The sequence below is a fragment of the Anguilla rostrata genome, chromosome 3 (assembly GCF_018555375.3).
Source record: "Anguilla rostrata isolate EN2019 chromosome 3, ASM1855537v3, whole genome shotgun sequence".
Lineage (NCBI taxonomy): Eukaryota > Metazoa > Chordata > Actinopteri > Anguilliformes > Anguillidae > Anguilla > Anguilla rostrata.
The window spans coordinates 23,637,480-23,660,990 of record NC_057935.1 but is presented as its reverse complement, the minus strand read 5'-3'; the positions used below and the strand labels follow the sequence as shown (position 1 = coordinate 23,660,990).

The 23,511-nt window shown below is 38.7% G+C and overlaps 1 protein-coding gene across 4 annotated transcripts in view; it reads right to left on the bottom strand.

Annotated features, from left to right (window-relative positions):
* The window catches only part of LOC135250525 (Krueppel-like factor 12), a 52,341-nt gene that overhangs the window by 15,278 nt on the left and 13,552 nt on the right, over nt 1-23,511 (bottom strand). For 2 of the 4 annotated variants that reach the window (XM_064326881.1, XM_064326878.1), the window contains exons 2-3: nt 18,520-18,602; nt 7,744-8,233 (exon numbers count right to left, since the gene is read on the bottom strand). In XM_064326881.1, the coding sequence (XP_064182951.1) occupies nt 7,744-8,233; nt 18,520-18,585 (556 nt within the window). In that variant the 5' untranslated portion in view covers nt 18,586-18,602. Of the gene's footprint in view, nt 1-7,743; nt 8,234-18,519; nt 18,603-19,036; nt 22,465-23,511 lie in introns of those variants that run through there. The other 2 variants (XM_064326879.1, XM_064326880.1) reach the window with 2 other exon arrangements.

The window sequence follows — 23,511 nt, the reverse complement described above, 5'->3', positions numbered from 1 at the left end:
GTGTCCCTCATATCCTCCAAGCAATTCTCTTAATTCCAATGACCATATATTCTACTATGCTGAAACCTACCATACGAGGGACATTCAATAATACTATAAAATTGTATTTCTTTTTCATTTTCATAGCAACTGTTTTTTGTCATCCAAGACTTTTGTATTATGTAATACTTTTTCCAGGTCTTAGGAGGATATAATATAGGCTACACCCATATTACATGAAATGGACATACAGTCTAAAAGTTACTTTTTCCAACACACTCTAGGAAAATTGTGCTGATGGATCCAAATATAAAAAATACTTTACAAAATACATATAAAAAATAAAGCTTTTTGCAGCAGTTCTGGAGCTGGAGCAAATAACTATTTGTGCCACTTCAGATCATAAATTCAATGATCAATATTCAAAACAAAATTTTTGATCATCACATTTGAAAACTCTCAAAGAGATCTGCAGGGGTGCTTTAAAATTTTACTGCGATCTTATGACTCAAATTAAATTCAAATGAAATTCAACTTCCTTTTTATATTGCGCTGTTCAGGCCAAAGTGTTCCAAGGCACGCAACAGTAAAAAATAAAAAATACAAGCAAAACAAATTTCAGTCAGCCATATACAGATTACATTTGGGATTTATTTCAGAATGATTTGAGCCAAGTCTCCTGTGCAGTAGGTCGATCCTCGCAGCAGATATAAATGATCTTCGCAGACCAGGCCTGTGAGGGAGGAACAGCCAGTAGACTGTCACACACTGAGCCACCAGACTACTCCTCCCCCATGCTGTCGAAGGCCTGTCAGCCCCCACCCTTGGTTATCAGCCCGAGGAGGGGGTGGCATGTCCTGAGGCTGTGCCAAAGTATAGAGCCGTTTCCTACAGCCGGGGGCGTACTTCGGCACAATCACCAGCTTCCTCCGCCCGCGCACCACCCAAAGAAAACAACGCCCAAGAATCGCGTAACTTCCATGTGTGTTGGGTAAGGACGGTACCTGACCATTGATTTAGATACCAGCAGAGTTCGGCATATCCGGCTAAGCCAGACATCCTATATTCTACACCCTATGCTCTACAGAATATGCCCTATGCCCTTGCGTCCCAGAGAGACTAATTCTTTATGAGATACTCAGTCCAGAGAGCTAGCTTTTTCTATCTCTGATTTCTTTTCAATGCATTGGCTTCTTCAGCTCTGTCTTCCCTTAAGCATCAAAAGCTTCCATGTAAATGAGAGTGTGTCACAGTGCCCATTCAGAAGGTACTATCAGAGAATGCATCCATGAGAATATATGTGAGGTCAATCATATAACTGCTGCAGGAATTCTGTTACAAGAATAGAAAATTACATAAGTAACATGCTGTTTGTAGTCATTTTTTATCTGGAAAACAGCATAAAGAATGGATATATGCTTCCAGTTGTATGCATACATATTTTACTACTATTAAAAAATAAACATTGAATTGATACAGCATTTTTCAATAAAAGGCCAACTAAGAAACCCAAAGAACGATGCTAGCATAGATCATACTAACATACACATAGCATCTGCGTTTGGTGACACTATACAGAAAGCTACATTTCTTTTAATATTTAGTTCTCTTTCACAAATGAAATTAGCTGTTTTTCTTGAATAGAATGTTCAGCAGCATACCTTTCAGTGATTCACTGTCCTTCAGTAAGTCCTTGATCTGCTTATAGCTGTATTCTAAGCCTGTATTCTGATTCACTGTTTCTTGCTTTGCTAATTGCTAATATCAATGGATTGCAATTTCGTACCTTCCCTACCTGTCAGCTCACCTTCCACACTGAGATGTGGATCGTCTCCCTATGGGCCCTGATTACTTTTCTGAGGAAGGGGGTAGGAGCTGGCAGCCATGTCACCAGGATTCTTCCTGGCAGTCTCACCTGGTTCCTGCTCGCCTGTCAGCATGTCTGTCTGACCTAGTCATTGGCTTTCGATGAATTTCGCAAGCAACCCCATCGATTCAGAAGCACTCATCTCGACAGTTGTCAGTGCTATAATTTCCGTGTCAATGTAGACAAGCCGAAGTGTACCAGCAGCACACTGTGTTCTCATAGCTCACTCATTGTTCCATCCTAATTACAGATTACCAGTTTTCATGGAGTCAGAAATATCAGATGTCACCACATAAACTGAATTTAAACTGAAAATCATTCATAAATTCTCGAACCCTACCAACTACGGTTAGATCCAAAAGCATTGTTTCAAGAATTATATTAGCTAATTTAATCAATTTTGTTCATGGAATATTGAAGCATGTGAGGACAAAAATTGAGTTATTTCTTAAAAGTTGACTGCACATAATGCAATACAATATGAATGTCTTTATCAACAAAAACACATTTTGGCTCTATTGAAGTAGTGAAAAAAAATAAGAAATTGTTTCAATTATTCCCTGTAGAAGATTCTAGATGGATTTCTCAGTAGGGAAGAAGAGTAGAGTGTGGTCAGAGATCTTAAACTCAGTTTGAAAGATAGAGGCTTTCTGTATCATAGTGTTGGAGGGCTTGAGCTTTTGTGCGCTGGAGAGAAAAGTCCTGTTGGTCAGACTGAATACGATATCCTACTGCAGTCTTTATCCAACTGCAGCACAACTGTGACCCATTCCCTGCCACTGAAGTACATTGTATGGACTGATAGTCCACACCATTCGACAACTCCTCCAGATAGAGATTAATCAGTTGCATAAAAAAACCTCCAGCTATTCTGTAGCACTGAGATCCCTGAAAACTGAAGAAAAAAAAAAAAAAAAAACTCACTAAAACAGAATAGAATAAGGTTCAGACTGAAATGTACATTTGAAATGATTACACCTCTCTATATAATGACAGCACTTACAGAGACCATTATACTTGAAATGTTGTCCTAACCGTTTTTTTTAAATAAAATTTCCAGCATTAAATAACGCAAGCCCATAATTTAATTTGCCATATCTTCTTGTGTGAAAACCACATTCTAATGTCATGATTATATAAACTGGAAACCAGTGACAGTTTGATGTGAGTAGGATTACATACAGTACATTGGATATCATTACCTCATCGCGCAGGGGCATTCACACCTAATTACCATGAACCCAGCTGGTATATGCAAAGTTTTTGCCAGTCACACATATAACATCTTTTAATACACATAAAGTTTTATATACAGAACAAGCAATGAATACAAAATATGTATTAAAAAAGGTATATACTGTAAACCTTTTTGATTTTTTCCCCCCTGTACTTTCATGTCTTTGCTTGTATCCATGGTAACTGTACCAGAGATAGAGCACTGAGGAGCCAAAGCCCCCTGGAACAGGACGATCAGGCTTTGTGTGTGTGTGTATGTGTGTATGTGTATATACGTGTGTTTATATGTGTGCGTGTGCATGTGTTTGTGCGTGTGTGCATGTGTGTGTGTGTGTGTAGGTGTGTTTGTCTGTGTGTGCGTGCGTGCATGTGTGTGTTTGTGCGTGTGTGTGTGTGTGGACAAAGTCTTTCAAGGGTGGCTACAGGAAGCCCTGGGGGAGGGGGGAGGGGGGGGGGGGTGAGACTGAGCTGTGGTTATCCCGCTGAGTGGGAACCCTCACCCTATTCTGATGCAGTCCAGAAACGAACAAAGCCTCAGGAAGTACTCCAATTTTTTTTTCCAAACAAAAGTTTGAAGTTAGCAGCAGGTCACATTTATATTTTTGGAGCTAGTCACCCATCCAATATTCAGTAGACTTATATAAGACATTACAAGGACCCTGTTTGGTAGAACAGAACTTAAATTGGTACATGCAAATAGCATGAAACTTTAAAGCAAGGGAAACATGTTGCATCCTGTCTTCTCTCTTTTTGTCTGCCTGTTTGGGTAGCAGGCCAGCAGCTTTTCCATTTAAAACAACATGGGTTCTAAAAAAGGAGAAACAAAACTTGTGCTTAGCTAAAGCTAGCTACTTAAGCTTGCCAACAATTTCTATGCACTCTCTTCTTCAACATGGAAAACCACCAGCTTTCAGTCAGCCCTAGCAGGACTAAAAATATTAGGCACTGCCCTGTGCTAGTGTGCATCATACCTTTCAGATTGCTGTTGGCAAATCACCTTGAGAGGCACTCTCCCAACAGGAGTTCCTCAGGGATCAGTGCTTGGCCCCCATCTGCTCTTTCTTTGTACTAAATCACTTAGCTCTGTTATTTCTGTCTGTGGTTTTTTCTACTACTGCTATGCTTATGACACCCAACTGTTTTTTCTTGCTCCCTCTCTGATACTCAAGGCTCCATATGTGCATTGCCACATACCTGGCTGAAATCTCTGTGGTACCTAGATTTCAAACTACAAATTCAAACCAAACTTTCAAGGAAAATATATTCTGTTTACCCAACAAACACCCACCACTCTAAGATCTCCCAGTGTATCTGGGCCTAAAAACAACCTATGTTAATACTGAGTCAGCACTCATAGACTGCCTTGCTTCTGTGAGTCATTCCAGAAGGTTCATAGTCAAAACAAATAGGAACAGGGGTGCACAACAAATTGTTTTCAGCAATGGTTGATCCATCTCAGTATTTTTGTTTAATTCTGGTATTTTTTAAATTATTTTAGCCCAATATTCAGTAGACACATACACAATGACCCTATGCAGAAGCATAGACCTAAACATGCTATATCAAGATAGCATGAATTTCAACAATTTATAGCAAGATTAAATGTTTAAAAGAAAAAAATTGCAGCACTTATACCCCTTGTCAACACTTTTTACTTTGTAATCAATAATCAGGATACACACACTCTCCAGGAATGGAGCTGGTATGGTTAATGATACTTCGACACTACATAGGCTATCAATGCAGAGTTTCATTTTGGCATACATAATTTCAGCATAATGTCCTGTGTAAAGTTTATGAAAAGTTATGGTGCAAACTATAACTTATAAAATGAGGGAGAAATTAAAGTAGCAGCAGAAAATTACAATTTTTGTAATGAGAAAATTGCCCTACCTAGTAATATAAAATGAATTTAAACAATGATTTTCAGTTGTCATTTGCGAATGCATCAACAAATGTGGGTAAATGCAGATCACATAAATGTTTGGGTTAATTATATAACCTCTTAATTAGATCAACACTGCTTTACATTCATAAAAACATATGTAATATACACATACCCATGTAATATATACATATCCACTTATCTTACCTCCCAGATTTGATGGACAATCTGATACTGCAAACTAAACTGCAGTGGCATCTATAACATTGGTTCCACCCTATCACACAATCCCTCTTTTTTGTGGAAAAGGTGAAAAACCAAAACCATGCAAGAGGGACAGGCAGCAGTTCTGGACAAGAAACAACTTTCTAACAGAGAGCTCCCTCGTGTAACAGTTTGAGCCTGGACAAGCTTGGACAGCAACACCCAGCATCGTTTGCAGTCGCTCAGAGATGCAGCAAATAAAAACCACACCCTCCAGGAAATCAGTTCTGAACCAGAAGTTCACAAACTCAACTTGTGAGGTCCGATGGTACTCATGGAGAAATTTGGAACAGCACATTCAGTTCTGATTGAAATCGTGGTGCAATCCAAGTGGAATAGGCTTCCTGGACCAGAGACAAAACGGTGCAATAATCTTATACTTTCAATTTCAAACCCTCCTTCCAATGACCAGGAAAGCAATGCTGCCTCTGGCTATCCCCTGCCAGGGTATGAAATTAGCACACACAATAGGACAAATGCTGGTCAAAATGTAATTGTGGCTGGTAAGATTTTCGACTCTGGAAGGCAGGTAACTAAACAGGTTATGTTATATCGTAAAAGATAATGTGGCTTGTAAAATGTTGAAAGCCACTCTGGCCACTGGATTAAAAAGTTAATTTCATTTCTTGCCCCCTGCCCACACACACCCACAGAAGGCAAGCACATACAGACACATTCACACATACACACACGCACACACACCTAGTCTATGTAGAATAATAATTTCAAGGATTTGTAGATTTTCTTTTATGTGCAACCCAAAGTGTAGGTAAGCAAACACAAACCAGTCTGAATCTAACAAAGCTCCACTCTGTATTCAAGACAGAATGACTGTATTCAGCTAAGAGTGAATAGCCGGGCCAGTTAAATGAAGCAGAGCATTGCCTGTATTATTAAAGTGAAGGGATTTAGGGAAAAGTGTTTACGAGTTAGCTATTCTGGAGAAAGTACAATTAAATTGGTGGAGGCGTGGGCTGCTCAACAAATGGCACAAAGACACACACCACATGGAAAGGAGGCTCTTAACTACCGAATAATAATGTTGCTGCTTGTTCCAGAGATACACACATAGCTGCTGAAATGAGGAGATGGTACGCCACTGTTATCCTGTTATAGTACTAATGATACCATGGGCCTAAATGAAACTGAATGTTCTCTTCATCTCCTCCACTCCGTAATCATTTCAAAGGTGTTTCTGTTGCACATCCAGAGGTATGGGCTAAATGGCCAAAACAGGGACATCAACCGATTTAATTAAATATCATAATACATGGAACAAAATAACAAAAGGACGAGTTGGGGACGCTTAAAGACTTGGTTAATCTTAAGAGTGATGTGAAGAAGAAAAAAATCACTAAAATTCAGGAAAACTCTGTTAGGAATCAAAAAATGGGTTTATATTTAAATAGGCTATCAGATCCTAACAAATAAACAGAATTAATTACTAATGTATTATAAATTGAATGTATTAACATGGTAGATTGGTGTGTGTGTGTGTGTGTGTGTGTTGGTTGGTTGGTTAGCTCTCCAATGTAAAACAGAAATTTTGAACGTTGACATCTCTGCCATTTCAAAACTAATCCCAATGCCATTTCACAGGTGGACTGCAATCGCCATGGGCTTGCCAAATATTGATTTCCTGAGACCTCAATTAATTGTCCATAGACACAGGAAGGAACGATGCTCACTTATAAATCAGGTTAGCTTGCTTTGTTAGCACAGTGCTCTTCCAGCTGAACCATAGGACTACTATTATGATGTATTTATGTTGTAACTACATGACCTGGAGTTATGAGTTGAAAATTAGATTCATATCCTTAAGAGGTCATAGCAACTGCACGGTATAATATGTACACTCTAATGCAGGATCAATCAATTAATCACACTAGTTTAAAAACATACCGACAGTTTGTGGACAAGCTCTGCTGAAGGAGTCATAGGAGATACGTGATCCTAAATAGGACATATGGGAGCTTAAGCATGCTTTATAAAAGTGAAAAAATCTTATATAAATATATTGCCTCTGGCTTTAATATGCTAAATGTCAATTATACTGCTCTGAGCAGTACTCTAAGAGTATGAATCAGGCTCTTTGAGTGAAAGTTTGAATCTTAAGCAATTAGCCCAGTGGTAAGAACAAGTTGTTTAGAGTACAGTAGACATATACAGGGCTGTAGCAGTTGTTAAATCTTCATTACACTTTGATGAAGAGCAGGCTGATGTTAGCGTTTGGGCACATCAATCTAATGTCATGTCTTTTGTGGCTTTCGGCAAATGTAAACATTTCACTTAAAATGTTGTTTTTGTGATTGACTATCTCTTACACCAGCACCACAGTATAATTTATCATCATGTTCATAAGTTTAGTAGACTATGCGAGGCCATACTATACAGGGTAGAGAAAAGCCTTAGCTTAAAGTCTGCAATTTGGCTTGCAGGCCATTGCAGACTTGGATTGGCCTATTAAGATGAGAACTTTGGGCATGCTTGCGATAATCTAGTGCTTTCCTACCTTTGCCTTGATTCCGGATCTCCTCAAGCAGAGGTAGAATGATGGGGGAGTTGGCATTTGTTGGTGGGCGGATGGATCTGTACATCAGGGGCACGGGCTGCACCACCACAGGGATGCGCCGGACCTGTCCGGGCAGCTTGCTGGTCTGGAGGCTGACAGGGCTGGAGGGAGCTGGGGAGGGGTGGACGATGTGCAAAAACTGCTGGTTCCTGACTCTGGAGGGCGAGGCCACCAGCGGCCTCGGTACGGAGGAGACGGAGGTGATAACGGTGGGGGAGGAGGAGGAGTTCAGGGACATCACTGGCGAGGAACGGGACGAGAAGATTCCGGAAGGGGGCGAGGTGCGGGCTTTGTTAATGGACAGGTCCACGGGCTCAGTCTGTGTGTGGAACTGCTCGGGGGAGAGGAGGTCCTCGGGAGGCTCTGGTTTGACTTTACTCAATAGGAGTGGGACTGCTTCCATATCCGGGTAACTGCGCACTTTGGGGGACTGTGGAAATGAAAGCAAAAATCAGCTAGCCTTTAAAAGTCAACACTGTACAGCATGCCACATGCAGGGCAAGAAACAGCAGTACCACATAGGTTATGCTCACAGGCAATCTGGAAAAACAAGATTTTTTGTCACCACTTTCAGAAATGCACACGCACACACACACACATACAATGAAGATGACTAAATTGAATTAAAATACCTCAATTTGATTAAAAAAAGTGCTGACACAGTACATGTAAATATTATTAAAGGAACGTAATAGAAGTGTACGCAGCATGTTTAATGAACTCTTAACAGTTTTAAGTCAACTCTAACAGTGTTAAACGCATCAGTTAAAATATACTCTATAAGTGCTGCTTTTACACTGAACATTTTTGTATATATCTTTCGAGTGAATTGTGAGTGAAAGTCAATGAAAAAATTCCCAAAAACGCTACCAGGAAACGCAACACAAGAATCACCCTTCTCCCCTGTAATAGGCTGAACCAGTTCAGCTTTTCCGTGAACCCTTTAGGAATATGAGGATTGAATGGCACTGAAGATGTTAATGAAAATAAAGGATGCAAAGGCAGGAGAGGAGTTTCAGGCAGACACCAGTCATCTCTCCCTTCTGCTTTTCATCACCCCTGCAGAAACACATCCCTCCTGGCTCCACAAATATCTCCAGTCAATCCTGCTCCCGAGTTTGGAAAAACATCATGTGGGTCCAATTTCCCAACCCCATGCCTCCTAAAAAGATATTCCCATCTGATACTGTAGCTTTACTACTGCTATTACTGTAACGGATACGGATCCACACCTTTGGCTCTCTCTGTGGTAACGTGTGTCCAAACAAAAACTGTCTTTGTTGACATTGCATTTACACTACAGTGTTATTGTAACTTGCTTGTCTCTATTTCGAACTTGCTAGCAACACATAAGTGAATTCAGGCATGGAAACAATCTGTCTATAACCAAAAAATAAATAAATAAATAAAGTCATAAAGGCATGAATGGGTAAGTGGCTTGTGTGCGTCATTCAATATTAGAAACACGAAAACAATAATAAATTCATTGCAGCAGCAGAGGAGATACTTAGTAAGGCATAATCAATGCTATTTTCAAGCACATTACTGATGTTGGGAGGGTGCCTTGTTGAAGAAGTTGAAGAAAAAGTTCTCAAGTTACAAAAAAACAGATGTGAAAAATTTCCTTGTGGTGTATTTTGACATTACTTTGTTTAAAGACCAACATTTCTTTCTGCGCGTGTAATGCTGGCTGAACATCAGGCTGTGGTGAATTAGCGCACTTTTTCGCGTGCTATTTTTAAACCAGACTGCTACAGTCGATTCTAACAAACAGTAAAAAAGGAACTTTCACAATCTCATGAATCAGCAACTTGACTACTCAGTTCACAAGGCTGAATTTCATTTTCCATGAAAGATAGCTAGATTCTCCGAGTCAAGGGTAGGGCAAAGTTCATTATGTGGGTCCATGCCCAATGACTCACACACAGTCACGCACTGCCTAACTGACAAAAAACAAACCCATAAACAAAAGAAAATGCCCTGAAGGATATTGTGAGAAGTGAAAAAATACTTTTTTTAGCTTATGAGAGGCTTTGCTCTTAATCTAGTACATACAGAGAATAAATACCTTGTTTTTTTCTTGACATAGTACAGTATAGTGTAGTGGAGTGGCATGTAGTATAGTATGTATTAATGCTACAAATGTCAGACCAGATTCATTTTTTAACTGAACTTGGTTTCACAGTGGGTTTGTTTTGATTTCAGGATTCCCATAGTTGTCTGTTATAGATTTTCTTGAATTTCCTGGCAAGTAGTGAACTGATTATGAATGTCCAATTCAATTGAATTCAGTTTTATTTGTACAGTACTTTTTAGAAGTGGCATTGTCACAAATAAACTATATAGAGATCCAGGGCTGAAAGTGCTGCATCTTCCATAAAAACATGAATGTTAGCAGATAAAGCGAATAGACTCATGGCCACACATTTACTTGCATCACAGCCTGAGGGAATTCAGACAGACAGGGAAGTCTCATTGCACATTTCTTCACAGAATATGCATTGCGCTGTATGGGGCAGCAGTGTAGTATAATGCTTCAGGAAGTGGGCTTATAACCCAGAAGTCAGGGGCGCCAGAAAGCGGGGGCCATTGGCCCACCATTTTTGAACCTACTCACTTTTGTCAGCAAGTCAAGTCTGAGTTTAATGCTGAAAAATTCCATGTTATAAATAAAATGGTACAGTACATTTCTGGACATATTATGTCGTCTCAGTAGCATTGATTACATTGCCATCTGTGTGTGAATTTCTCCTTAGAGGGGTCTATATTGTGGGGAACGTACCAACATACTGTCAAAAAAGGAAAAGGGAAAAAATAAAACTATTCTTGAGATAAATGTACTCTGTATACCCTAAGGCATAATGACACAAAGTCCTTCTAGTGTCACAGCGAGTTTGTTGACCAGACAGTCCACTGAAGTTTGAATCCGGGGTTTGTATCACTGAGGTTTTTAGGTATATGCTATATTAAAATCTGAATGGGCTTTTTTGTAGCTATTTGATGGTTTAATATGCCTTGTTTTTATTGTGACTCTAATCAACTTTTATGTTCTTTGGAACAAATTATGCCGTTTTGATTAATGTCCTCTCGACAAGATCATTAACTGGAAACAATGACTGCAAAAGAGCAGCAGGTTGGCTGGATTTGCCTGGACTTATTTCATGCGATATTAAGGCAGCTGCAGTTACTCACACTGTACTTTAAGTTATCTTCTATGGTGTCTGAAAATGTCATTGAGATATGATCTAGAGAATTCAGCTGAAGGCAGTCAAACAGTTCTGTATTTACCATTTTTAACTTTAAATCAAAGGCCTTGCAGAGTGAGATTTGGCCCCCGGGACATAGTTTGGACATCTATGGGGATAGAGTTTGCTTTAGTTTGGCCTGCGAAAGATGGTCATTTAAAAATAAAAAGTAAGGGGAATGAGAAAAAAGATGACTCAGATGCAGAGTAATGCCTGATTCAAAATGAAGTACTATATATAAGTAAAGTGTATAAATACACCATATGCTGTCACATCACCTTTTAAATACACTCACAATGCTGTATGATGTAAAGATGTGCCCACATAAACATAATTGGCTATGCAAGGCCATGATATGACGGTACATATGAATCATAAATGTTGCTAAATTATTTCCAACTGGCCTACAGTTGGAAATAATCACAGAGTTCAAAACTTTGGTCATGTCTGCCATATACCTCCACGCTCTGGATCTAATGTGACTGGTATGGATTCAATTTTTAAAGTTTTATTTATTTATTTATTTATTTTTTACACATTTTATAAATTTCTATAAATGTACATCTTTGTGCTTTTTTAAAGGAAAGATTCTGTCAATATGATTCACTGAAGAAACAAACCCTTACATTGACCATGAAAAGCACACAAGCAGAAATTGGAGTAAATTTACATTTCAGAATTCCTCATGAAATATAATAATGAATATTAAAGTATTGCTGTATGTACTAAACTAAAAGAAAAAAAGAATATTGCACCTTCAAGTAAGATAAATACAAGGAGAATACTCTTGATCAATAAAAAATGGCTTTCAATATGGAAAAAAAAATGTTGAAAATATGCAAAAATGCCAAGTTACTCAGGCATACAAAGCACTGTCTATACGTCATTAGTTAAAACTTGCAAAATCTAGGCTTACAGTTAAAAGTACTGATATCAAAATGAGGCCAAATTACAAGCTACATCGGTTATCTCAGTCCACACAAATCAAACAAGCTCAATTTCAAAGCAATGCACCCCAGTATTTCCTGAATTATGTCATGCAACATGGCCCTGCATTCTTCATCTTATCATCTGAAGAGAAAGTGGTCATGCTGAAAATGACATTTATTTGCATAATTGATAACAGGAATATGGTGAGGAGAGAAGAAAAATATATTTCATACAGTAAGTTGTTTTCTTCAGGAACGATAGTCATGTCATTGTGTGGTTGTCACCCAACAGGCTATATTTTTAAAGTTAAAGCCTCCCACCTCAAGAATAAAACAGTACTCCCTTTGCAATCCATCCTCGCTGATGTGCAACTCATTGGGAGTTAATGATCTGTAAATAAAAGATAACTATAAGGGGTCCCTATCAGCATGTCCTGAGATACCATAAGCACCACCCATTGATGAATGGGAGATATTAGGAGAAAGGCTCTATTTTGGAAATTCATGAGATAGGTTAGCCTAGTACATCTGACTTGCAGTGTGCTGCTCCAGTGTTAAACACAAAATCAATCTGATAGAGTATATTGCACTCTGATATTGTCATGCGATGTCTGCTGAGCTCATATAGCCAGTGTTGGAGCAAAATTAGCATTGGATATATCATTGTGCATTGTCCTTGTTATGTGTCACAATAAAGTTTTGAAAGGCCTTGCATAGTTTATTTGGGAAATTTCAATTGAATACTTTCTTATTTATTTTCACTTTTGAAATGTAAATATGCAATCAGCATTTGTAGCTAAGATCAGGGAAAATGATCCTAATGCTTCACCAGAGCCTTCATCAGTGATAGGGTGTTATGTGCTGAGGGCAGTCACTGTATACACAAAACTCTGAATCACAGGTGTACAAACTAATAAGAGAGACTTGCCCAGGCAGTTTTTAATTAAAGTTTGGATTCACAGGGAGAATCCAATCTAATAAACAACCCATGTGAGAATGCTGCTAATTTATGATAGTGTGGACTTATATGCAGTGGTGGATTGATCAAATTTGGGCAAGCAAAGCAATGTTCAGTTTTGGGGTCGCCAAAACTCCTGACAAGGTGCTGACAAAGCAGTTTGCTTGAAAAGCTCTAGGTTACATAAATTCTTCCATATTGGTCAAACTGTTGTGTTTTCTAAACAAACCAGCCTGCGGTTAGTGGCACCCCATCACTCACTAGTTGAAAGGCTCCTTAGCTTGTGCAAATCCACCTATGGCCAGATTTTGACAACTAACAACAAGAGAGAATCAGAATCAGAATCAGAATCAGGTTTTATTGCCAAGTAGGTTTACACATACGAGGAATTTGTTTTGGTCAGGTGGTGCATAACAGTGAACATAAAATAAGATAAATAAAATGAAATAAAATAAGATAAAATAAAATAAACACATGCAATAAAAACATAACAAACATAACATAACATAAACATAAGTGAAAACGGTAAACAGTAAACAATAAAGGATCTAGCTGGCCTGCATATGTGTATTGGTAGCATTATGTTCATATACATAGTACTATTTTAATACCTATTTTATCTTTCGGTTAAATAATTCAAGAATCGTACTGCAGGCCTATATATTTATCCAGAGGTAGCACGTTTAATGGTGAAGTCACTGTGTGTAGCCTAACATAATGCACAGCCTAGGCAAGACGAGAGGTTTTACATGTAAATATCACTAGTGATTTTTTTTAAAGATAAATGAAGCAATGACTGTATCATATGGGAATAACATCTGATAAGGCCTATACAATGTGTATATTATTATTTATTTTTTTTACATATTTCTTGAGTCAATCAATGGGCTAGAAGAGATTGCTAGCTGGCTAGCTCTATAACAAGTATTGCTACAGCCACAAATCACTACAAGTATAACCAAACTAGCTAGCTCACAGCCTAATCATCTTATAATACAATCCATCTTGACTTTCTCTGCCCTCCAATGCTCAAAAGCTATACCGGAAGCATAGTGCAGATGCCTTATAATCCACGACACCATGATGACGAGAAACGCACAATCCACAAGATTTCTATAATTTGGGGATCATTAAAAATGTAACCACAGTATACCCATTTCTTATCCATAGTAAGACATGTGCTTTCACTATTAGAAACAGTGCTTGTGGATTACAATTATCCTTTACTGAAATTTTTTGATCAGGGCTTACTGTTAACATGACATCTTTACTCACACAAAAAATCTAAAACATAATATAACAGTTTTGTATTGCGGCTGAACAGAAACCCCACACCATTCTTCTTGAAAGGCACTTTGTCTGCTCACTCATTTGAAAGGCATCCTTGCATTGACAAATCAATTTTGCCAATTTTGTTGGCAAAACTGTCAACAATCTCCAGATAAATACATGGAAAGTACCCTTGATCAATAAAAAATCACTTCCAATCTGGAAAAAACTCAACAAAAACATTTTCAACGTACAATAATGGCAAGTCACTCTAGGCCTGCCATTAAAAGTAGGCTATTGATATCAGAATGCGGCCAAATTACAACAAATAATATAAATGATCTTAGTCCGCACAAATTAAACAAGCTCTATTCCAAAGCAATGCTACCCAATGTTTCCTAAATTATTTCATGCAACCAGGCCCTGTATTGCGTTATGCAAAATTAATCTCCTTCAAATTCAGCTCACAGGTTGTGATGCTCTCAGTAGAAAGCGAAGCCCATCCATTCAATCTCTCCTGCCCTATACTGCCCCACACATAGTTCTAGAATCATTTTAATTTAGAAAATGAGTGCTCCATTGTCACGACTGTGACAGCCGAAGTCATAAATAATAGCAGTGCAGTAACATTAGCCACACACCTCACCAAAGGTAGCAGGTCTGGAATAACAGCAGCTGAGCAGGGAAGGTTATTGAGATATCCCTACTAACAGTAGTAGGCTAACTGTAGATAGTGATCACAAATGCTTTGCCATGGTTGAGTCGTGGGTTGGACACTGTCTTTGAAAAAATGAATGCAATCTACCTTTTCTGCTGGTTTGTTTTCTCTACTGAGATCCACATTTGTGTTTATGAGGCTATCTTCCTCGCTAGCCAACTAGCTGACGTTCAAATTTCACAGCCAAATTAGGCTACCTATTGCATCATTCTGCATCATCATATTATTAAAAATAGACAGTTGACATTAAACAAATGCATACACAGGATTATTTCCCAGCAATCTTTAATTATCAGAAAAGAAGACACCCGCTGCTAAAGGAAGTATCACGGATAATTTAATTGTTGGTTTAAAAAAAAAAAAAAAAAAATTCTGTTTGATATGTTCTATTGTAAACATATCAGCTTCAGAGTAACCATGAAGCTGATATGTTTGTTGAATCGATATATAACACACATGCTAGCAATGGTTCAGATATTGAGTCCAAACCTTTTTGCGCCATGTATATGTTTGGTTGAGAATGTCATATACCCTGTGAAAATGACTTATATGCATTCACCAACATTCAAGGTTAACATATAGGCTACTCCTTGTAGCCAGCAGGGTGGCCCTTTGTGTGGTTTGCATGGTGGCAAAACACACCTCTGCCTCTATGACAGGAAGGCATTAGTTTAACAATATGTGGCTTACATTGAATTATGCTTTAGTGCAACATCATTACAGCTTTCCAGAATCTTCAACACATACTGTACAATAAAGCTCAGTTTGAGATTTTCTTTTGATTATTATATGTACTGTCATATATTGATCAGCTTCCACTCGTATTTGGCCTTCGACCTCTTAGATTAAACAGATGCATCTGATATGCATCTTAGTTACATGAAAGATATTCATTTATATCTATTTATTTACTGCACAATAATGGAATCTTTAAGCAGAATTGTGACGTGGCTATGGCCAAAACCCTTCCTCTGACCTTCTCCTCCAGCTGGCCTACCTCTCATGACTGCTGGCATTCCAGCATCAGAGCTACTGGTTAGCCCTGGCTAATCTTCCAAATGGTTTGCAGTCAAACATTTAACGAGACAGAACGTTTCCAGCAAGCCCTTGGCAGTGAGCCACGCAAACAAGGACCATGTTTTTCTGCTGTCTTCGCTGGCCTGTTGTTTTTAAGAGGCTCTGAGATAACCCTGATGGCACTTTGAAGGCAGGGGCCTGTGGGTTGCTCACATCCTGTAGCAAGGCAACAGCAGCTGTGCTCCAAAGTGTTCAGCGAGGAAAACTTGCTAAGTCACTGAACATTCAATGCACAGTGTACCACAAATACATTCAGCGCTAGTTCAACTCTAGCAGAGTACGGAAGGTTCCAGTTGGGATGAAATTCACACAGCGTATGAAATATGTGTGAACGTATGAAGCATTTTGAAAATGCTTTGACATTTGCTGAATATTTTAAACATAAAAAAAAAACATTTAAAGAATGTTTCAGACACTGACTGAACTTTATCGGAAATCGATAAATAATAACATATTTCACTTAAATGTATAGTTTAGTCTTAAATATATAATTGTTTTGGGATAGAATATTTCATCTGTCATTTCAAACATGAAAGTAATTGTGAAAACAGGTGAGATATTATTCTATAGGCAAAATAGGGTTCTGCCTTTAAACTATTGGACCATTATTCAGAGAAAAAAATATCATTAGGTCTGGTGTTCCTCTATTTACCTAATTCTATAGACTGTATGGGTGCAACCACTTTATAGTTTATTAATAACATACGTTAATATATTAAGATGACTAACATGCTGTACATCAATGCTGTACTGTACCATGCAGAATTTCTTTGAAAGCTATATTAATGCTAACACTCTAATTCCAACAGTGCTGTGTGTAACTGTTCAGAGCTTATGACACAGGCTGTCTGTCATGTCATGATGTGTGAATGAGCTCCTGGGGGTACCTGCCTGAAAAAACATTCTGTTCAGCCAGGAATCCCCATGAGCTCATTCACTTGTCAAGACTGTAATGCAGTAGAGGGGGGGTGGGGAACAAACATTCAAATGAACACTAATGTAATTAGAAGTGCTTAACTATACTTTACATTACTTTCAGAGCATAAACCAGTTGCTTTCTGCAGGGGGCTGAGTTCTAGCATGAACTTCTCTTATATTGCCAGTACTAAAAGGTGGCATTCCAAGATTGCAGTTTGAAGATCCAGATGATAAATTCAGTCACAGCAAAGCCACGAGTCTACTCAAGTTGCATTACCGCTGATAGTTCGTTAGAAATACAATTTCATGAATATCACTAAAAGCAGGATGCATATTTAAGCCCAAATTGACAACAAGCATGGAAACTGCACTTCTAATCCTAATATTGCAGGATTGCAGATTACTTCTGGAAATATACATTTTTGTACATTTATATTTAGGAATTAGACTTATCGTGTTGGGCTGTGCAAATAAACAAAGAATATTAATGTACTGTAAATACAAAATTCAACCCAAAAACGAGCTTCGGCATCAGAGCACTATGAGCAGCATACACCCGCAAAGCATTTATTGCTCAATTTCACATTATCTTCACACATTAAAACGGACAAAGAGAACTGAATTCTGCCACGGTATCATTAAGGGAAAGCCTTAACTGTTGCCTAGCAACAGTGCAAGCCTATCGCTTAATTTAAAATATATACGGTATCTATATAAATAAACCTATCCGAACATTTCCAGTGAAGCAGGGAATTTTCTTAACAATGCCAAATGTAAACCAGAAAGAATTCCTCCCTATTCAAAACTGACATTCTGTAAATGCAACACCAAGATCCCATTACAATGACGTCAAAAGACTTTTTTCCACAGACATAGAAGGGAGGGTAGGGTGAGTTGAGCAACACCATAAAAAAAGCATTTCTTCCTTTTTTAAACAGACATCTTGTAGAACAAACGTTAAAAAATAAATAAATAAAACTTCAGAATTCTTGATAATGCTGTCCTGTCACGGTTGTTTTATATTGTCTTGAGAAAAGAAAAGGACGTAAATACAATAAATTACGTGTAGTAATTTTACATTTGCCTGGTAAACCTGTATTGTTCAGGGAGACAAATGTGTATTCACTTTGTGTTTACGGTGGTAACTGTCAAGTGTTGGTTGGCATTTTTATTTATTTCTATTTTCATTTTTTGAGCCGCACTTTAAAAAAACAAACACAAAAAAAAAACAGGTAGCAGCAGGTGGTGGAGATCATGTGACAGGAAGTGAGTCTGGGGCAACATAAACATGGAAAGAGTGACTGCCAGTTCCAAGGAGCCCTGGTCTGTGTGCCTATCAGTCTTTGTTCTTCTAAAATGTGTGTGTGTGTGTGTGTGTGCGTGTGTGTGTGTGTGTGTCTGTGTGTGTGTGTGTGTGTGTGTGTGTGTGTGTTGGGGGGGAGTGGGGGGCAGCAAGATTTTCCTGGACCAGCTGTGTTTCTCCACTGTGTTCAGCTCTGTAATGACTGGTATTAGCCTTCACGGACAGGGTCTGGGAATAATTAGAAGGTTTCACGGAGAGGAGAGAAGGGGGAATTGCCTGGAAAACAAGCATTTGCTTACCCCTCGCTCAGATTCCAGAGGTTCTGCTTTGACTCTGACTGCCGGCATCCCGTCAAGCATTAACATCCTGTTATTAATGGTGTCTGTGAGCGAGAAAGAGAGAGGTGTAAGAAACCAGGACATACAGTACAGTAAGACTGTCTGCACTGTCAACACTTCCTGTCTTGTATCTGTTAAAAGCAAGAAATTACACCAGTAAATGCAGCACTGTGATGGACAGGAAGGGGTTTTGGTCAAAGTTGTACATTTTTTTTGTATTATCGTCAAAAAACAGTAACACACCAAAGTGTATTGAAACACCTTATTGAAACATGTGTAATGGATGGAGAGTGGTCATGCTATGATTATATACATGCATCATATCTGTGCATTCGCTATTCACGATGCATTCAAGAGGCAATATGTAGGTTTGGGGGCGTCCCATTCCACATTTCATTGTGTTCTCAGAAGTGTAGTTACACAAACTTGGAAATGGGCTTATGACATATAAACAAATATTATACTGCTCAATACTGACAATGCAGTAAGCTTTGTGGTGTGCATATTCAAGGAAGTCCTGGGTCTCCCACGGACAATTTACAGCTGATCTCACAGCGGTTTTATCTGATTTGGTTCCAGTTTGGTTCCAGTCGTCGTCTGCATGCAGTGGTCTGAGGACAGGGTGGAAGTAGGAGCTGAGGAGAGTGGGGGTGGGGGTCGGGGGCGTTGCGCTCAGCACAGTTCCTGCCCATATCCAGGGAAGAGCCAGCTCATGCCATTACTCTCCCTGGATACCCCAGGAGGGAACTGTTTTCACAGCAGAGATACTGCCTGAGAAATACCCCTCAGGGTCCTTTGTGCACGGACAAAGAGGAAACCGAGAGCACAGAGAGAGAGAGAGCGAGAGCGAGAGAGGGAGCGAGAGAGGGAGAGAAAGTGTGAGAGAAAGAGAGGGGGAGAGAGAGAGAAAGTGTGTGTGTGCATGTGTGGGGGTGGGTGGGGGTTAGAGACAGGGCTCAGAGGAGACAGGTTTAATGAACTGTTAGAATCTGATTACAAGCTAATATAGTTCTTGGAGCACTGCAACAATATTCGACAGATGAAATGCCTTAGCAGTCCAAGCCAACAAACCACTTCTCTGTTTCTTCAGTTTTATATGTGTGAGCTATTTAAAGACCCTGGTTATTTCAGCTGCCTTAGAAAAAAGAAACTGACAAATGTAAATTTCCAACAAGACCTATGAAACTAATACCAAAACAGAAGGAATCATGTCTCCTTTGGCCTGAGAAATATAAAATCCAAATAATTTATATGGTTGATTTATACTTTCTTTTGTGTTGAAAAAATAGTTTTTTCTTTTGTGCTGAAGTATAGTATACAATAAGAACAACATTACTTTGATATGGTGTCCGCAGAACATCAAAATTCACAAAGGGTCAGAGCAGAGAACCTCCCCATGTGCTTCTCTGAGGCAGCAGTACTGTACCTTTTAGAGAGAGAACCCGCGAGAGAGCCAAATGCAACAAGACAAGCCTCCCTCAACCGGCGATGTCCTGAGGTAACCCGGGCTGTTGTCAGAGCGGCCCTCCATGAAAGAATGCTAGCAAAGCGAACGCGCTCTAAACATTTCTGTTCGACATCGTGCTCGGCATTGTGGACCGTGCGCATCTATTTTAGTTCAGCATTTGATCCAAGGCTTTCTGGTGCAAGTGCAGATATCACACATTGCCGGAGTGGGAAATAAAAAATCCACCATGTAGATTTTCAAAAGCAGGTGGCAAACTATATACTGAACAAGAACAGTTTTGGGTGTTTCTCTGTATTTTGTCCGTTCTAATTTCCTCGTACACACTTTCCACACTGCTCCTGCAAAACCATGTAGCATTTTTGCTTTGTGCTGGAATCAGTGCGTTATTATGTGATTCGCAGTGGTTTTAGTAATCCTTTGGCATTGATCCACCATTGAAGTCCACAGCTTCCCTTTGAGGCTGCAGAAGTGGTGCTCTGCTCCCCTCTTAGCATTACATTATATTACATTCATTAGGCAGGTGCTGTTATCCAGAGCAACTTAACTGCATCCACATGAGTTATCTGAGAAACAGAAATATATGCCAGGGTAACATCTGTCTTAGACCAATAATACTGTATGGATAACTTAAAGTACTTTCATGGCTATGGAAAACTGTTACATAATGTGTATGTTACCTTATCGGGCCTGTGTTTTGTAGTAATAAAAGTGCCTGCCAAATAAATGTAATGTAATGTAATACTAATGTAGGTTAACTATGCTAAGCAAAAGAAAATAACTGGAAAAAGAATGCAATAACATAAGTAGAGTACAGGGACTTCTGTACCGTTTAGGTCAATTCCTGCAGAATGCAGACTACTGGGGAATAGACTGCATGGAGAGGGAAAGAGGCAGTATGTTCAGAGCCATACAGATATAAGTGAGCTCTACAATTTTCTGTTACAGAAAGTAATGTATGACCGCATGTATCCATAGAACATAGAAAGAGAAGTCCCTTCACTGGACTGAACCCTTGTCTGCATTAACACAAAGATGTTGGTTCTAATTGCAATATAACGTCTGCACAAACTTCACCCTGAGTCAGACAAATGACTCATAAATCTTGAGCTTTATGTAAATGCAACTGACTTTTATATGTCATCGCCTCCATTAAAATTACATAATCATACTCTCAGTTTATAGAGCTAAAGTAAGAAAACACTGGGTTTGAATCATCTGGCACCTCTGGTGTATAAACCATTACCTGGCTAAATACAAACTGAAAACTAGGGGGTCTAATTTTAGTTATGAAGAAAATATCATGAATATGTAGAAAAATATGTAGTCTGATTGAAGACGATCGGGAAAACAAAAGAAAATAATGATATTATAGGAAATATTCAACCACCCTGCAATAAGTCTGTGCCCAGGAAAACCTGGGTTAACAGCCTTGGAATTTCAGTGTGACCGACTTGTCCTTTGGCTTCAGGTCTGTGCAGATCGAGATGGTGTTACCATGGAAACTAAAGGTGGAGCCTCAAACTGATGCAGGTCTGGGCAGAACACAAAGAGACCAGTTTTTCCTGGGAAGACCAGGCGGACGTCCTCATAAGACTGTCAGACAGAGCAGACCAGGATTGGAACATGGAGCAACCCTGGTGCACAGTGGCTCGGGTTGCCCCAGAATAGTTTCCTATCAATGGCCTGAAATCTGACCATTTTCGCCAAAGAAGTGATCTGTAATTATACAATCTGCAACATTCTACTGTTTCTTAACAATTAAGTTTTTCAAAATTGTATTTTTTCAGATGTATTTTTTCAAATAATTCCCAATTGTCTGATAGTTACATAACAAAAATGAACAGAAATAAATTCTTGAACTTCTTAATTTGGTAGTTTTGTTGTGATAACTGGTATTGGTACAAGATAGGCGTCCTACTCCAGGCAAGGCTATTTCAAACAATAGTTATGCCATGTTTTTATGGCAGTTCATATGACAGTCGCTCCAATCACTTCCTCCGCCTGCAGTGATTCTCTTTCTCCCTCCCTCTCCCTCTCTCTTGCTCTGTCTCTCTCACTTCCTACTGTGGCAACACTGGCTCCTTCTCAGGTGTACCCTTAGCTTTTTGCGCCACTCGGACACCACCACTGCATCTTTCTTGGCATTGTGCCACTTGTTCTTTGATGGTGTTAGTGCTGCTAACATATTCTTTTTTCTGTGATTAAATTCTACACACAGTTATTTCTTATGCATACAATTTTATATCTATTTAAACATAGATTCACATGACTTGTACCTCCATTGCTTACACTTCTCACAGTTCTCACTGATTTGCATACATGTGCTGTCTTTGTTGTGTTCAGTCATGCCCATTATTTATTTTAAGTACATTACACTGGTAGCTGAATATCTTGCTAATGTTTCATGTTAGCATGCATGTGCTGTGTTTACACAGGTTGTTTGATACAGATTTTTTTCTCAGTATCTAGCAAGAAGTTATTTTATCTTTTCAGTTCTGATTTATACCACACACCACATTTCTATGGTGTTTCTTTATTTCAGCTTGCAAGTGACTTGTGTGTATACACCTGGATTCAATTTTAGGCACACTATTAAAATTTTCAAAACTGCTTATCTTTGCCAAGAATATCACTGGTTAATGACATCATCAGTAGCCTAGAAATGTAAGAAAACAACAGCCAGCACAGTCATGCCATAATAACCAGTTTAATTTCATTGTGGGGGATGCTTCTGTTCAAGAGAAACAGAAAGGAAGTTACCAAAACAAATTAATCTTTAAGGAGATCTTCACTGGTATGATGAAGTTACCAAGGGCTTTTCATTTTAGTGAGAGGGACAAAAATAAAAGGCCAAATTTAAATGTATATAGTTTACTTAAAGCCAACTACATAAATAGGAAACTAAATTGATAAATAGCTCAGGTAATTTATAACATCTCAGAATGCAACGATAGTGTAAACACACAAATTTTATATGGATCACAGATGAAACTGTATAGAAAGCTAGCCAAATGAATGAATGAATAAATAAATAAAATATAACCCAGATGTTAATGGTATTCCAGCTGCAATGTAATCAGAGCCTTCGTGATTTGGAGAATTTTTGCATTATAATACAACTCGTTATGCTACCTAGACACCAACATGCAACAGATCTATTAGAAGTCCATTGGAAGAGGAGGTGCATGACTCAATAGTAACAAATTCACAAATCAATGAGTAGAACACATAAGAGTGCATAAGAAATATGTATTAGCTCTATGTACAATGAAAAGCTTGCATTGTTAAATGAGTTGCATGATTTTGCTTTTATGTACAGCTAATAGCTGTAAAAAACAATATTCTATCCTATATTTCTATATTCAAGTATATGCTCTCTTCAACCAAACTGCCACCAGGGAGGCATGTATAAGATCTCTGGTATCTCTTTAATCCCTATGATTAACTGCTGATAGAGAACTGTCTGTAGATCATCTAAAAAAGCA